This window comes from Narcine bancroftii, chromosome 4 (assembly GCF_036971445.1).
Source record: "Narcine bancroftii isolate sNarBan1 chromosome 4, sNarBan1.hap1, whole genome shotgun sequence".
NCBI lineage: Eukaryota > Metazoa > Chordata > Chondrichthyes > Torpediniformes > Narcinidae > Narcine > Narcine bancroftii.
In genome coordinates this window covers 204,000,619-204,018,486 of record NC_091472.1, presented here as the reverse complement: position 1 = coordinate 204,018,486, position 17,868 = coordinate 204,000,619, and the positions used below count along the sequence as shown (strand labels likewise).

Here is a 17,868-nt window from a genome sequence, read left to right as displayed (position 1 = left end):
GAGGAGGGATGGTTCGGTGAAGGGAGGGAGAACTGGAAAGGGGAAGGGAAAGGGGTGGGGAGTTCAGTTTTAAGTTTTATTTCACTGAGATTTTGCTCATTGACAGTTAAGGTTTTAATCAATTGAAAAAACACATGACAGAAACACACAAGGACTGAGCTGATTTTACTTTTGCCTACTGATAAACATGCACCATTTACACTTTCATTCACTTTGTCCCATGAAAGGCACAATTAGCTTTCAAAGCACTCACATGGACTGCTGATCAATCCTACTTAATTGGCATTTTTACACAGAAACTTTGGAATTATTAAAAAAAATAGCATAACTTGCCTATGTAACCAATGTGGTCGTTCACACATGCACTTTTGCACAGCCTTCCTGTGTTGGGGAGTTGGTCAGAGGGGGATCGTCATATTCATTAGGCCTGTTTCTTATGGAGTTGCTGGGGCCGCTCCGTTAAAAATGTGTAGGGGTCCCAATGGAAACATTGCATAAAGAATTTTGTCCCGACATTTTTACACTGCCGCCAGAGCAGAGATTTTCCACTGCTTAGTGGCTGTGTGCTGATCAGAGGCATGAAGATGAAGAGAAGAGCTGGGGAGCAGGTGGGGGAATACAATGTGAAAACACGATTTGGCAAAGAAGTCTTTGATAATAAATTACTCACCACAGATCCCTTTTAGATGGAGAACTGCAGGACAAAAGATTATGCAGCTGTTCTTGCTTTGGTGCAGAAATACGACTGATTTAAGGCAATCGGCGATGACTGACTGAAGGCAATAATGATGCATCTGATCCTAATATCACTTGAAATCCAAATGGCTGAACAAATAGGTCAATTGTTCATTCTTAACCTGTATCTACTCATAATTTAAGAACCACTGCCTAATGCATACTCCAACATACGCCTTCCAACAAATCGAGTGCCCATGTTCATATTAATAACTTAAAATACTTACAATCCCAAGTGTTCAAAATGTCAAATTCTCCATACCAAGATTCAATTTCTTGCGTGCAACGATACACAAAACTTGTAAGGCAGACAGATTCGCCATCAGCAGAAACCGCCTGAAGTGACTTTTAGAGTCAGAGAGAAGCAAAAGAGAGTTCCCCCAGAGCCACCGGGCATCTGTGGATTCGCCTCCAGCGCTCCCACAGCCACACAAGAGTCCGGTCCAAACCATCAGCAGCCCAAACTCCAGTTCCCAACCTTCAACAGGATCAGGAGCCTTTCAGCACCTTCACACATCCCAGTTCCGATATCTGGCACCCCTTCAGCCAGTCTCCAGAAGCCCGGAGCACGGTGCAAATCCCTCACCCACAGTCGTCAGTAGCCCACAATGGAGTCTGTCCTGCCTGGTTGCATCACTGTGTGGCTTGGTAGCTTAATCGCATCAATTTTCTTCTGCCATCTTAAACCAAGCAAGAGTGTATGTAATCCTGGTACCCTGTTCAACCTTGAGATGATCTTCCCCTCCACCATGTACACCTGCTTTCATACTATTCCACTTGAATTAGAAAAATACTGGTTCTAAAACAGGACAACCTAAAAATGCTGCAACTAAAATATTTCTCTTGAACAACAAAAGAAACAAGAAATTAATTGAAGTGCCTTGTATCAGAAGCCATGTGATCAAAATAGCTATTCCTGGGAACCTTTACATCCAGCGTCAAGTGATAATAATGATGATGAGTTTATTGTGGTACACAGGCACAGCGATATAAATAGGTTAATTGACTGGGCAAGGGTCTGGCAGATTGAACACAATGTTGGTAAAGGCAATGTAATCCACTTTGGAAGGAAAGATCATGGTCTAGTATGGGGAGACCTATACCCCCTGAGGGTAAAGCCCCCTAAAAGGTAGCAGACACAGCCAAGGACATCACAGGCAAAACTCTCCCCACTGCTGAGTACGTCGACAGGGAACACTCCCATTGGAGAGCAGCAGCATTCATCAAGTATCCACTCCACCCAGAACACGCTCTGTTCTCACTGCTGCCATCAGGAAAGAGGTATCGGTACCACAAGACTCGCACCACCTGGTTCAGGAACAGCTGCTACCCCTCCACCATCAGACTCCTCAACGACAAACTCAATCAGGGACTTATTTGATGACTTGTGCACTTTTTAAAATATCCTCTGTATTGCAGTTTGTTTACATTTGTTATCCGTTTACAGGTTTATTTAAACACGTGTATGTTGTGTAATTTTTTTTGCACTACTGTTTCGCCTGCAGGAAAAAGAATCTCAGGGTTGTAGGTCATGTCGTATAGATAATAAATCTGATAATAAATCTAAATGATACTAGATCAGATTATTATTCAATTATTGAATACTGTATGTGGAACTTCTGCCAAGGAAACAGCAGAGGCTTGGCCATTAAATATATTTAAAGACAGAGTTTGATTTTTTGCATAGGAGGAGAATTCAAGGTTATGGGGAAAAGGTCGAATCAGCCAGGAACTTACTGAATGGCCTACTTCATTTTTTTAAATGTTCTTATACAGTGTACACACATACCAAAAACTTATTTTCTGCCGCAAAACAAATACTTCTGATTAAAAAAAAAACCATCTCCAATATTAAATGATCGAATTCAGAAGGAGATAATTAAAGTTAGGTATATAGATAATAAATTTACAGTTAGCGCAAGAAAGCTAGGGAGGCTTGTTTGGCGTAGCGTATAGCGCCATTCCTTTAGAGCGCCAGCGATCGGGACCAGACCTGGGTTCGAATTGCTGTAAGGAGTTTGTACATTCTCCCTGTGGGTTTTCTCCAGGGACTCCAGTTTCCTCCCACACGTCATAAAATGTACCAGGGTGGTTAATGGGATGTAATTGGGTGGCAAGGACTCTTAGGGCAAATTTGGCCTGTCTAAATTTAAAAAAAATTAAATAAGTGGTGTTACAATAGTGCAGACAGTTTTTTTTTGGTGGTGCTGTAATAGTTTTATGATTTGGGTAGGTTCAAGAGCCTGACTGGTATGGGGGACAAACTAGGGTGGGGGGAATGACCGGACTTCCTGTGTACCTTCTTCTAATGAGAAGGAATTGTGACCAGGATGGTTGGAATCCTTGAAGATGTTGAGCACCTCATGTGGAGGTCTTCAACAGACGGGGAGGTCAGAGTGATGGAAAGTGATATACTTCACCTCAAATGCAAATTTTCCCAATATCACTGAGTAACCCCCCCCCCCCCCCCCCCCACCATGATATACTCCATTGAATGCTGTTAGGTTTACTTTCATATGCTTTGAATCATAGATCAGTTCTTGGGAAGGGAAAGGGGGAGAAAGAAAAACCAGTGGTAACAAAAAATTTAATTTTTGAACCTTTCTCTGCCTTTCAATCAATTTCTTGCTTTAAAGGGAGTGCAAGCTCAGTAGACTGTTTTACCATTAAGTCAAACATTTAAAGCATAGAATCTTGAGCGAGGAATTTGATAGGCAATTTGTTCTGGGTGCAATCACCTTAATGAACCCCATCTACAAATGTCCGTTAGTGCTCAATTAAAGAAAAAGGCAGTGTTGGAAGTTCATTCTCCATTCGAAGCTAATGGTTCAAATGAAGTCACTGTATCATTTCAGTGAAGGATGATTCTTCTACTGATCATTTTTACTTGTAGGTGGTTAAAAAAAAAGCAGAATATCGTGTCTGGTCAAATAAAGATGAAACTATTCTATTAGCTAACCTTCACTTAAAATGGAAAATAAAAGCACATGAAGGATCACGACATACAGATTAGATTCGAAAGATTAATATAGTCGGCGAGATGCCAGGATTTTCTGCTTCTGGACGTGGCAAGCTGTGACTTCTTACGGACTCCCCAGGAACACATTGGCCTGAAGCACAAAAGCAGAAAGTCTGGGCAGACAACTTCTGGCATTGCTTAAGCAATGTTTGAGATAATTTTTTTTAAAAAACCGGTTACCATTAGTAAAAGATCATATTTCCCCAACAAGTCCTGCAGACAGCAACAGGTGCAGGGGGTCCACAAATACCATGGGACAACAATTTCCCCCCCCCCCCAAAGATTTGCCAACTGAAACAAAATATTGGAGATTATGATAGATAACCTTCAAGCTGAACACAAAGATTTGCTGTATCATGTAGGAAGTTGGAGAAACATTAAATTAACTTTTATTGAATTTAACACAATGCGTTAGACCCAAAAATGTTTTGCTGCTGATTTGCATCTGATGCCTCTCATGTCAGTGTCCAATGCTAGTTGGCCAGCAGTGATGGATTCCAGTGGCCCTGATACCACTACTATATGGTCACAACGTCTTGCTGAAACCTTTCACCAAGATCAACAGGGAAGGACTCCAAGTGCAAATGCAGAAAATAAATTTTCAATGACATGTTTGAACTTCATGGTTTTGTCTGCTCGAAGTAGACTTAAAATGTGACAGGAAATCACAAAAATAGGCTAGATTTTAAAAAGAAAAGCTGCGCTATAGGAAAATTTTTAAGGTGAATTTCATGATCAGCAGCCCAGAATCCATAAAACACACCCAAAAGTGTTCATCGTCTAGTGTAATTTTGGGGAGCCTCATGTTGTGGCCAGGGAGGTGGGGGGAGGGAAAGAATCTTTGTTTGCTGTCATAGGAACAGGAGTAAGCTTTTCAGGCAATCATCAATGCAGCCTCAAATGTCTTGGTTGCATTAATGAGAAATTACAGCTTTGTTCTGGTTCTTGATACCAGACATTTTGTGAGCTTTTAATCACAGTCACAAAGCCATAGCAGTGTATTCATGGCACCTTGGTGAGAAATAATCAGTTTAAACCACTGGGATGGAACAAAAAAAAGAGAAAAAATAATCAACATGCATACAAGAAACTACAAGCTGTTCTCAACTCCCACAGTAGTTGGCAATTTCTTTCTTTCATGCGGGTTTTGCCAATTAAGTGGGAGGTGGGGGGGGGGGGGGGGTGGAAACAAGAGGAACATAGAGTTGCATCCCAGTTGCAGCCAAAACAGATGATTTCTTGTGTCTTGTCAGGAACAGGACTGTGCAAATACTCGGCCTCAAAAGAAAACAAAATACAGGGCAAAGTCATACAACAATTAAATCCACAAAATTGGTACTGATTTTATTTTTAATTTACAAAAAGTTAAATATGAAAAACTACACACCTAAAGTACAAATATAATTTACAACCCAATGCATATTTAAAACGGGAAGAGTAAAAGATGATAGCAGGATAGACAACTTGCATTATTTTCACATCAAAAGACTACATACAGGAGAACCTCCAATCTTCAGAGTCTAAAAGAAATCACTAGGCATGAACCTAAAGTACAAGAAAGAGGAAATATCAGTTGAACCTCACACCAGGTACAAGAAGTCAAAGTACACTCATGTTTATAATATCTAACTGAGTGGCAAAGTTACACTGTAAAACCCCTGGTATTCGGCACCTATGGGGATTGGTAGAATCCATCACTGCAGATAAGTGTACTTTCCAGTTGCTTGAGACTTTCCTTTACAATGCCTAACTAATACACCTGCATAAACAGTTTAAAAAAAAACCCAAAATTACACTGAACAAACTTCACTTGCATGAATATACAACCTTAAAGCATTTTACTTTATTTTCAGTCACATTCTTTGAAAACATTTAATCGTTGCTGCATCTGCAGGTTCCTCCCCCTCCACGGAGAAGCCCGAAAAATGAATAATTAACATTATAATTAATTCCCCCCCAAGTTTACAGATGAAGCCTCTGACTGGGGTACTCTTACTAAGCAGGGAGAAGGAGACACTTTAAGAGAGTCACCCCAATGGCGAGTGGCATCATCCTGGGCGACACCATTGCTGTTTCATACAACTTTGCCATGAGCTAAGCACGACCAAGGCATTGCTCCCATCATCTTCACCAAAGGTTTATGTGTTACTTCAGAGAACATTTACTTTTATAATTTTTAACTTTTATTTTTATTTATTTACTTTCCTCAATTTTTTTTGCTGGTTGCTTGAACTCCAGATACCAGGGGTTTTACTGTATTAAGGTGAAATCAAGCATAGAATATTTTTAAAAATGTATCTGATGTAGAGGTGGAAGCAGAGACAATAGTAGCATGCAAGGGGTTTCTAGACCGATACAAATATGTTGGGGATTGAGGGATATGTATCACATACAAGCAGCACTTTGAGTCTAACATGAGCATCATGGTTGGTGCACACATGTGGGCTGAAGAGTCTGCAATTGTGATGTACTGTTCTATATGCTCTTTTTAAATTATCCATGGATAATTATGCAGATGTTCAAAGAATAAACAGGACTTATAAGCCTTGCAGAATGTGCTTGACAATGGAGTGAAATATGAATATCCACAGACACTGCAACTGTAGTAAAAACACAGAAATGCTGGAGGAACTCAGTCGGGCTCAGCTTGGGAGCTAAAGGTATATAATCGACATTTCAAATTTCTAATGAAAATTGGAATAAAATTCTGCGACTGGTAAACTCTTCTTCTCTATGTGCAAAACATTCACTAATACAGTTTAAAGTTGTTCATAGAGCTCATATGTCTAAAGATAAACTCCATCGCTTTTATTCTCATATCGATCCTATATGTGATAAATGTCAATTGGAAATAGCTTCCCTTACACATATGTTTTGGTCCTGTCCCTCTTTACAGAATTATTGGAAGGAAATTTTTTCCATTATATCTACTGTTTTGAATATTGATTTACAACCACATCCCATTACTGCAATTTTTGGATTACCTATGATAGATTTGACTTATTTATCTCTTCCTGCGGATCGTATGATTGCTTTTCTTACACTAATGGCTAGAAGATCTATACTATTAAATTGGAAAGAGGTAAATCCTCCCACTGTTTTCCAATGGTTTACCCAAACTATACTATGTTTAAATTTAGAGAAAATTAGAAACTCTGTCTATGAATCCCCTTCTAAGTTTGAGTTAACCTGGTGACCATTTATTCAATATTTTAATTTGTGGTGAGTTGATCTGGCTCTGTTTTCTTTCTATGATTATGTATGATAATTGGGCTGTAAGGTGAGATCGGAGTGATCGGCGTGGTTTAGCTATATCTGTAGGTTTTTTTTTAAAAGTTTTTTTTTTAAAGTTTTTTTAAATTCAGATTTGTTTTTTCTTCTTTTTTGGGTTTTTTTTTCTCTTTTTTTCATATATTGTTATTAATTATATCTTTTTTTTTTAGAGATAGTTCACACCCTAAACTGATCAAAAAAATTTTTTTATGATATATTTTTATTCTGTAATATTATTGTTTAATATCTCTGTATTAATTCATTACTTACTATGTATTTTTTTAATATCTCTTTGAACTGTATGTGTTTATAAATTATAATAATAATAAAAAGATTGAAAAAGAAAGACATTTCAGGCCTGAGCCCTTCAAAGTATAAGAAAAAAAAGTCAGGTGCCTGAATTAAAAGGCTGGGGAGAAGGAAAGAAAGGGCAGGATGAAGAGCGCAGGCTGATGCAGGAAAAGGCGATGATCGGAGATGAATAAGACAGGAAAGGTGAGAAATGATCGGGCGAGGGAGTCATTCTGTGAATTGTTATGCCTTGTACCAGCAACAAGGGAAGACACCATTGACGTGATAGTACAACGAATAGAATAAATGTCAGATATAGATTGCTTCAATATAACTTCTTTACATCAATTATATCCACCCCACAGAAATTAAATAGACTGAAATCACATTTAGAAGATCTGATGTAGATTTATAAGATTTCAGTTTAGTTTTACCCTCCACTTGGTCATGATCAAAATTAAGATCTTTTTGGATGGAATTAGGAGTATTTTTAGAACATTTTACTTAATTTAATTTCCTCAAGATCCAATGCTTTTCTCATTGAGTAATATATCTGGGATAAGGCCAAAACTGAAATTAAATATGTTTCAAAAGGAATTAGTGAAAATTGCATTACCGGTTACAAGAAAATGTATAGCAGTAACATGGAAATCAGATTCGTATTCTGGGAAAGGATAGATGGCGTGCTGAAATACATAGTTGTATACCTCTTGAGAAAATTACATTTAAGAAATAAATGATACCCACCCATATTTACTTATTGTAGGTATTAAATTGTGAAAACTATCCTCTAAATCTCAAGAATCTTATCAACTCCTTGGAATTAACCTATGTTTAATATGTTAGAGGCAAAATTTGATTGAAGGTGTTAACTTCAGTAACCAGATGTGTTTCTGCTTTCTTTTCTTGTTTCTTTTCTTTATTCTCCTTTTATGATTTGGGGGAGGGAGGGGTTGGGGGAATATAATATTATGTACTACTGATCTGAGACGTATGTGGGATTTTTTTCTGTATCTAGATATTAATGCATGTATGAAATTAAATAAAATATTTTTAAAAAGACGCAATTCAAAAGAGTTAAATTTTAACTAAATTTATTAATGACTATTAACAATATAATGTCTTAACACAATTATAACTATCTATAACAAATAAACGATATATATATATATATTTATAAACAGTGTTTATGTGAGAAAACAGACCATTACAGTCTGTGCCCAATATTCAAAAAGGAAAATCCCCAAGAAACCCTCAGGCCAGTCAAGTAAATCAGCCCAACAACACAATCCACAGAATTCAATCTCAAAGTTCAATGTCCAAATTCAGTTCTTTTACTGAATAACATAAGGATGTCATATTGAACGTCGTCGTGATAAATGATTGATGTTGCGTTGCCGTAAGCTTATGAATCTTTTTTTAAAGCCTCTTTAGATGACTTCACTCAGTTCTCAAATTGTGATTTTTAACTCTTCATTAACTTATGAAGCATGTTCCTTTCACACAGCTCTCCAGTTGGTCTCTGCCATTCCAACTGCAGTTCTGCTTCCCCAGCTACTGTTCTGAGCATTCCATTCTCCCTCTGTCTGCACAGCTCGACCCTGCTACACCATAAGTTACACAGAGTTCCCAGCAGAATTTCATGCTTTATGTGACAGTCCACAGTCCATAACAGAATACAGAGCTGGAGGGAAAAGGACAGAGACAGAGCTGGAGGGGTGGGTGAGTGGGTTACAGATACCAGAGAAGTCGATGTTAATGGCATCTGGTTGGAGATGCTCAGATGGAATAGGAAGTGTTGCTCCTCCATTTTGCGAGAGGTAATATCTGGAGACAGGGACACATCATTGTTGAAGCACTTGATTAATATATAGAATATATCAGGGGTTCCCAACCTGGGGTACGTGTACCCCCAGTGGTACATTTGTACAGAGGAACAAAAAGGTTGGGAACCCCTGGAATACATAATGAATTAGACCATTTACTATGAAGTATACACTTGTTAATATTTGGTTTTTAAAGGAATTAGAAATATAGATTGTTATGAAGGACAAAATTTAATTCCATTTGATCAACAAAAAATATTGGAAACAAAATAATATGATATTTTGTATTACCAATTAAAAGCAGATTTACAAGATAAATTGGATCCAACAATGTTATTGTTTGAAAGAAGTGAAATAAAAACTTTGATTTGTAATAACTTATTAAAAAATGTATATCTGCTATTATATATTAATGCAAAAGAGAACTTTGAAGCAGAGAATTCATAAATCTACACAGAGATGGGAAATGGATTTGACTAAGTATTGGGGAGAAAAACTGTCAGGAATTATGTTATGATAGTTTGACATACAATAAATGTTAGATATTGATCGGTTTAATACAAGTTTTTTTTACATCAATCATAACTTACTCCACAAAAATTAAATAGATTGAAATTAGATCTATCAGATAAATGTTTTAGGTATAGTCAAGAGATTGGTACTTTTTTGCATCCTAGATGGTCATGTTCACAATTGAGATCATTTTAGATAGAATTAGGAAAATTCCGAGAACAAGTTTTGGGAGTTAAACTTCCATAAGGTCCAATGCTTTATTTATTGGGTAATCTTTCAGCAGTAAGACAAAATTGAAATTGAATTTTTTTCCAAAAGGAATTTATGAAAATTGTGTTAGCAGTTGAAAGAAAACGTACAGCCATAACATGGAAATCAGATTCTCATTTAGGAATGGAAAGGTGGCATGCAGAAATATATAGTTGTATACCTCTTGAGAAAATTACATATAATTTAAGGAATAAATATGAAAGCTTGATGAAAATTTGGTGCCCATACTTACATATAGTAGGTATTAATGTATAAAGATCTTTCCCTAAATCTTATGAAACCCTGTTAACTCCTTGGGATAAATAAATGGTGATATTAAGAGGGCAAAGTTGTGTGAATGGTGGTGATATTTTGGTAACCAGTCTTGTTTTTGCCTTTGTTTCTTTCTTTTATTTTTCTCTTTTGGGGATTATTATTGGGGGGAGGGAGGAGGTTGGCAGGGTTTATTAGAGTATAATTTGTAGCATGTATAACCGTTTTGAATACATGACTGTTACTTTCTATATTTGGATATTAATACATCTACAAAAATTTAAATAAAATATTCAATTTGTGAGTGGCTTCAGTCTGACAGTGCACAAGAAAATGGTGTATTTAAAAAATATCAATACCCAAAATAGACTGCAATCAATTTGCCTGGCTACTTACAAGTCACTGAATCAAAAGAATCTACTTATATTTCAAGTAGCATTTATTTTTCGACCCCATTCCACTTACTGTATTTTTTTCCCCATTTCCCTCTGGTGTTAAAAATTAAAAAATATTGTAAAAAAAAACGCAATGGTTAGTGCATTTCTAAACTGCAAGTGAAGGTCTACTCACCTTTATGACAGCAGGGAGATCAGCGCATCGACAAATTTGCTGCGATCCTCAGTTTTTAGTTCTATTACTGTAACAAGAGGATGACTAATTAGTGGGTAAGTTATCCGATCCACGTTGGTGATATACTAAACTACTTTCACACTACCTTCATCTAAATATCAATTGATTGTGTTGGTCTGATCAGTACCAAATCAATGAAGATTAGAGAGGGCAAGGCAATGGCATTTCCCCATTGGAAGAAAGCTAAATATCATTCAAGAAGTTTAGAATGGGACATAATCCAGAACAAAGTTTGAGAAATGCTAGTTTTAGAAGGGAGAGCATGTGATTGTAAAAGCACAACCTGATGAAACAGTGTTCTCTGGTTCTCAGTGGAACACACTGAAAACACACATAATAAAAAAATTTAGTTTTTTTTTGAAAAAAGGATATATGGTTGGCACAACATCGAGGGCAGAAGGGTTGTAGTGTTCTATAATACACATACAGATAAAAGATATACACGCACAGTACTTTTATCCAAATATTAAAATAAATAATTATTATTGTTAAATAAATAGTTGAGACAGAAGGTTTGTATGAGCAGTTCATCAGTCGTTCAGCAGGGTCCGTGGAAAGTTCCATGTACCATGAACCAAAATTTCCTCCTTGAAAATAAATTCTCAAAAATAGTTCATTAGACCATGATTTTCTGAGCCTCCAATATTGAGTCATGCAGCACAGAAACAGACCCTTTGGCCCAAATTGCTCATGCTAACCAAGATGTCCCACCTGCCTACATTTGACCCATATTCCTCTTAACCTATCCTATCTATGTATCTGTCCAAATGTTTCTTAAACATTTGCCTCAAGCACCTCTCTGGCAGCCTGTTCCATACACCCATCACCATCTGTGTAAAACAAAATGTACCTGTTAAATCCCCCCCACCCCCTACTCCCCACTCCCCCCTCACCTTCAATCTACATCCTCTGGTTACTGATTGACAAGGGAGTAAATTTCTTATTTAATGCAGTTTTTCAGAACTTAGGGACTTTTATATTAAAATAATATGGCCGTTCAAAATTATTTTAACATTTTTTTTTCTTTTGAGCGCACAAATGGCATTCAAATATTTACATATAGGATGATTTCCTTCTACTCTATTGAAAGGAAATCCTCAAACAATCCTGTTTGAAGTGAGGCTTAAAATCTTTGACACATTTCCCAAACATTTGAAAATGGGATAGTCCCTGCAATCAATTACAATTATGCAAGGAAATGAAAGATACTTCCTCAAAATGTCAATTCTAACTGACATCATTGTTGCTAAAGACAACTTCATGGCAGCACAGTGACCTGAAGTGTTACTTACTGGAATTATCGAATTGATCATGTAGAGTCCTCGAGCTGGTACTTTCTGCTGCCTTTTCAAATGCTTTGCCAAAGAAACTGAAAAAGAGCAATTATTTACTGAATCTCACAGACATTTTGACTCCATTTCAGTACTCAAAGAAACAGCACTAGCTTGGAGTTGCAACAGTTGATAACATGGCAACCTGACAAGCAAACTGGCTCTGGGCTGCACTCCTGCTGTGGTGTTAATCCACACTTAAAATTTGTTTTACTTTGTTAATGTTTTGCTGTTCAAAATGAATGCTGTTAAAACGGAACACTTTCTATTTTAAATTTATTTGGTGCCATTCAGTGCTCAAAATCAAGTACTGTAATTAAGTGTCACAAAACTCATTCAACTACATCTCAATTCAAGGGTTGCAAACCTGATTTGCAGCAAACTAGCCCAGAATTTAGTTCTTCCAGTATTGCAACTTTGATAATAAATAGAAATTACATTGTATATCATGCTTTACCTTGCTTGTAAAACAAATGTGCTTGAACTATGTCAATTATTCTGAAGGTTTCTTGGACTTCTCACTTCTCTCCCCTGCTGCACTAGGTCACATTTATGCACCCAACACACATTGTGACTGATTCACAGAAAGTTAAACCTGTTGCACTATTTAAAAAGACCTGCAGATTCCCTAGGAATCAAAATTGAGAGCTTATTATGTTAAACTAGGCTAAACGTTCTTACTGCCAAAATCACAGTTTTTGAATTCTTTGAACAACATTTTTCTTTTACATAAATATTCGCCCTACTGATCCCTTTGCAAAGCAGAGTCTGTAAAGGAACAAAGGAGGGGAAAATAATTTTGTGGTAGGGAACTGTCCCTCAAGGATCTGAAGAAGCTATGCCTCTTACTCTGTACATTACAAAGTGCATTGTATCTGGAAACTAGGATCTGTGCCCAGAGCGGGCATGAAGGGCATTCTATGTAGGTGAAGTCAGTAGCTCCAATATTCCATTATGAAGACAGTTTCCATCTTACTATTGCCTTTGCAATTGCACAAATCATTAGTAAATATACATTTATTAAAAAGGGATTACACAGGTCACAGCTCTCAAGTAAACCAAGTATTGTGTAACTGCAAATAGAGCTTCCATCTCTTACCATCTTTTGAGGAAGCAAGTTTGAGACATTTACCACCTCTCGGCAAAAAAAAATCACCACTTCCACCAATTATTTTAAATCTTGCCTTTCATAATCCACTGTCTGCTAAAGGAAAAAAAAAACATTCTTTCTGATATTCACTTTCCAGTCTCTCACAATATTATTCACATCTATTTCAATCTCCCTTCAACCTGCTCTGTTCCAAAAGAAACAAACTAGTTCATTCAGTCTTTCCTCAGAGCCACAAAATGCTCATTTCTGGGACCACCTCAACAACTAAACCAGTTTGCTGTGACCGTCATCTTTCCGCTGTATCTTGATCTGTAGTCGGAAAAATGCTTGAAGCTACCATTAAGGAAGAAACAGTAGGATAAAAATTATTCCATCAGGCAGACTCAGCCGAGATTCAGGAATGGCAAGTCCTGTTTGACAAATTTACTGGAGTTCTTTTAGGATATAATGATCACACTGTATAGAGGAGAACAGGTGAATGTTGTGTACTGGGATCTCCAGAGAGTGTTCAATAAGGTACCACATTAAAAACATCCATAGGATAAGGATGGCGGTAAAGTATTAGTACAGATAGAACTGGTTAACCAATAGGAGTTGGGACAAATGGTTGTTTCTCTGGTTGGTCATCAGTTTGACATATAGATCAGTGCTGGGCCCACAACTTTTCACATATAAACAGAGTGGAGAGAGTGCAAAGGATATAAACAGAGTGGAGAGAGTGCAGAGAAGGTTTACCAGAATGTTGCCTGGGTTTAAGCATCTGGAGTATGGGGAGAGATTGGACAGATTGGGTCTTTATTCTTTGGAGCGTAGAAGGTTGAGAGGGGATTTGATAGAAGTATTTAAGATTATGAAAGGGATAGACAGAATGGATGTGGATAGACTATTTCCGTTAAGAGGAGGAAAGTTTAAAACAAGAGGACATGAGTTAAGAATTAAGGGGCAGAGGTTTAGAGGTAACATGAGGGGGAACTTCTTTACTCAGAGAGTGGTAGCTGTGTGGAATGATCTTCCGGGAGAAATAGTGGCGGCGGAGTCAATTGTATTATTTAAGAAAAGGTTGGACAGGTATATGGATGAGAGGAAGATGGAGGGTTATGGGCATTGTGCAGGGAGGTGGGATTAGAAAGGGGTGTTTGGTTCGGTGCGGACTAGAAGGGCCTAATGGCCTGTTTCCGTGCTGTAATTGTTATGTTATATACATTAACAAATTGGAAGACCGACTGTCGTGTATCTAAGTTTGCTGATGACACCAAATGGAGTTGAAAAACAAACTGTGCAGAGGATGCAGAGATAATAGATGTTGGTGGGTAAGGTTATATACTCACTTCTTTTTGTCTGAGCTTTCAGTTTCTGGTGGGATTCCAATCACTATCACTGTTCCCTTCTCCAGGTCCATTGGTGCCACCATGACCAGTGGAAGCACCTTACACCGTTTGTTCTTGGTCTGAAGGATGAAACACATGGAGTCAGCATGTCACACAGCATTCTTAATGTAGCAAGGATTGCTACATCACTAATGTTTTGAAACCTGAGCCCTTCATCAAGGTATGTGCCAAATGAAGGTAGACACCCAAATAAATTGGTGGGGGTGGGTGGGAAGAAGGGTAGGGGAGGATAGCAGTCCCACAGGCAACAGGTCATAGGTGGATATGGGTAGTAGGGCAGAAGAGAAAAAAAGTTGAGAAGTGAGGGGGGGTAGTGTGGGAAGAGGACATCTCTCTAAATGGAGAGGGAGGAGGGTGGAGAGCTGGAGGGTTCAGAGATAGAAGGTTTAATACTGTATTTGACATAACATGCATAGACCTGTGTACATCAGGTATGGTATCTGAAGTAGCCATGACATCATGCAAGTTCCTAAACTCATAATTTTACCCAATCCGAAACAACCATACAGCAATCTTACTTGACAGCAGTAGGAATCAAAAATTGTCTGCATGGCTGAGATAAACTTTTTTTATGAAATAAGAGATCAAAGCAGTAATTTCAAACAAGCCTGTAAATTTATACAGTTGGCACCAAGAGAACATCCACAATCTCAGTGAAGCTGTCCTAGGACTGTGGATACATACATACCGAGCGGACAAAACACTTGAGCAGATGTTTGCACAAAAGTTTCATACAAATTGGTTTTGAATAGAGCTTTACATCTGGTGTGCCCTGGAGACAAAGTTATAGATAAAAATTACTCAAAAACAACTCGCATTGGATAAACCAACATCTAGTTTACAATTGCTAGAAAGCGCAGAAATTTAAAACAGGTGGCAAATTTTAAATGTTATTTCCTGAAATTCTGACTGAAGTTTGGAAAAGCAAGTGATTTTTCACCCCACAGATGGTGCTTTTGTAGTTATTCCCGTTGTGTTTGTATTTTATCGTTACTGGATTAGATCAGTTGAGAAAGCCTGATCACTTCTTTACAGCTTGCACTTTTTAAATTCAAAAGGATATTCTTCAGTTGCAGCTGAAAGAAGACTGGGTTTATTACTCTCTCTAGTGCAACTTAAAATGTAGGCATGGGTCCATTATAGCACAAAAAAAACGACCGCAGATGCTGGAATTTCTCAGCAGGCCAGGCAGCATCTGCGAAAGGACAAACATGGCCACATTTCAAGACGGAGACCGTGTGTTCGAACTGAAAAGGAAAGGCTATATGGAAAGTGGGGAAAAGGGTTGTCCTTGTTAAGGCAAAACCAAGGCAACATGGGGAGAAGTCATTGTCTTCTTTGGTGAGCGATAAGCAAACGAATGGCTTTAGAGGAGGCATTCTCAACCTTTTTTTTTGGCCATGGCCTTCTTTGGACACTGCTCAAAGTTCATGAGGTCGCTTTCCTGCAAAGCAGGTGAATTTTGCTTTTTTACTACTCGTCTTCCAACTACATAAAAATCATTTGTGTTATATGTGCTGTAGGGCCCTCATTGAGAAAGGCTGCTCTGAACCCATCCTATCCAGCTCAAAAAGCAGCAATCTCGTCAAGGGCCTCACTAAAGTCCACACAGACAACAACTTTCTTGGCAACCACCTTGAAAAACTCTAAGATTGGTTGAACATGACGTACTGCACACAAATCGACATCAAGTGTACCCTTATGCATGCAATAGAATGATATACCTTTCCTCAAGCAGTCATCTAAGCTGGGTTTGGTTTCTTCAATGTAAAGGAGACCCTACTGAACAGCAGATGGACCACCCCAGACTGGCAGAAGAGCAAGTGAATCATTGCTTCACCTGGAAAGACTGGTTGGGTCCTGAGATGCCATCTCTAATATTAGCTCAGCTCCTTTGCACCCCAACCCCCACTCCACCTCACTCCTTTGTCCTTCTGCTCTGCCACCTCATTCTTTTATTTATTGAGGCACATACCTTTTGGCTCATTCCGTGACAAAGGGCTCAGGCCAGAAATATTGGTTACCCTTTATAGATGCTGCATTACCTGCTGAATTTCTCCAGCATTTTTGTGCATTCCACCACAACCTCCATTCATCAGATAACCTTGTTTACAGCTTATTCCCATAGTTGTCTATGAGAGAGACATCTCCTCCTCTTCCACCCTCTCTGAATCTTTACAAGCTTCTTTTGTCTCTATTTCAGAGCTAACAAAGGGTCTCTGACTCAAACTTTGACACCACTTCTCCTCCCAAAGAGGCAGCGTGACCTGCTGAGTGTTTCCAGTATTTTCTATTTTTTGCCAAGTTCTCTGATGAAAACCTGTATTGGAACCATTGTAGAACAGCATTGCAAAAGGAGAGTCAGTCCTGTTCACAGCAGAGTTCAGCACTACAGCTGGGAGGTGTCAGGACCCCAGCATTTGCTTTGTCCTCTGTATTCCGCTCATCATAAATTGGCAAACACACATGCAAGATGGTGAGGTTGCTAGGAGACAGTTTTGTAAGGTACAATTGTGTAATCAGCTGAAGGCAATTTCAAACACTTCAACTGTGTTTCTTGTGTTCATTTCCTGATGACCTGGGGCTTGAGGATGGGGACCGCAACTGTTCAACTGATAAATAAGTGCCCTTGAAGTGGTCATTGTTCTTAAAGAGGACCTGTCCTGGAGCCTCCATTTCGATGCAATCACAAAGAAGGTTCGGCAGTGGCTATACTCTGTGAGGTGTTTGAGGAGATTCGGTACATCACTAAAGACTCTCAAAAATTTCTACAGATGTACCAGGGAGAGGATTCTGGCTGGTTACATCACTGTCTGGTATGTAGGCGCCAACAGTCAGGACAAGAGAAAAAACTCCAGACAGTTGATAACTCGGCCTGTGACATCACGGACACCAGACTTCACTCCATCGAGGACATCTACAAAAGCCATCTAAAGTAGCCTCTACTATCATGGACCCCCCCTACCAACCAGGTTATGCCCTCTTCACTCTGCTACCATCGGGGAAAAGGTACAGGAGCCTAAAGACAAGCACTCAGTGACACAAGGACAGCTTCTCCCCCGCTGTCATCAGATTCCTGAATGATCAATGGGCTAAAAACACTGCCTGACTTTGACTTTTCCTGCACTATTTTTATTTATTTTTGTACGGTGGTTTAATTGAATGTTTGCCCTGTGATGCTGCCACAGAACAACAAATTTTGTGACTTGTTCATGACAATACATTCTGA

The 17,868-nt window shown here is 38.4% G+C and overlaps 1 protein-coding gene across 6 annotated transcripts in view; it reads right to left on the bottom strand.

Moving 5' to 3' along the window:
- Positions 1–5,134: 5,134 nt before the first annotated feature.
- Positions 5,135–17,868, bottom strand: part of cdc45 (CDC45 cell division cycle 45 homolog (S. cerevisiae)) — a 98,201-nt gene continuing 85,467 nt past the window's right edge. For 5 of the 6 annotated variants that reach the window (XM_069933683.1, XM_069933677.1, XM_069933682.1 and 2 more), the window contains 5 exons: positions 15,328–15,411; positions 14,580–14,698; positions 12,102–12,178; positions 10,750–10,816; positions 8,396–9,145 (listed from right to left, as the gene is read on the bottom strand). In XM_069933683.1, coding sequence (XP_069789784.1) covers positions 10,752–10,816; positions 12,102–12,178; positions 14,580–14,698; positions 15,328–15,411 — 345 coding nt within the window. In that variant the 3' untranslated portion in view covers positions 8,396–9,145; positions 10,750–10,751. Of the gene's footprint in view, positions 5,300–8,395; positions 9,146–10,749; positions 10,817–12,101; positions 12,179–14,579; positions 14,699–15,327; positions 15,412–17,868 lie in introns of those variants that run through there. The other variant, XM_069933679.1, reaches the window with a different exon arrangement.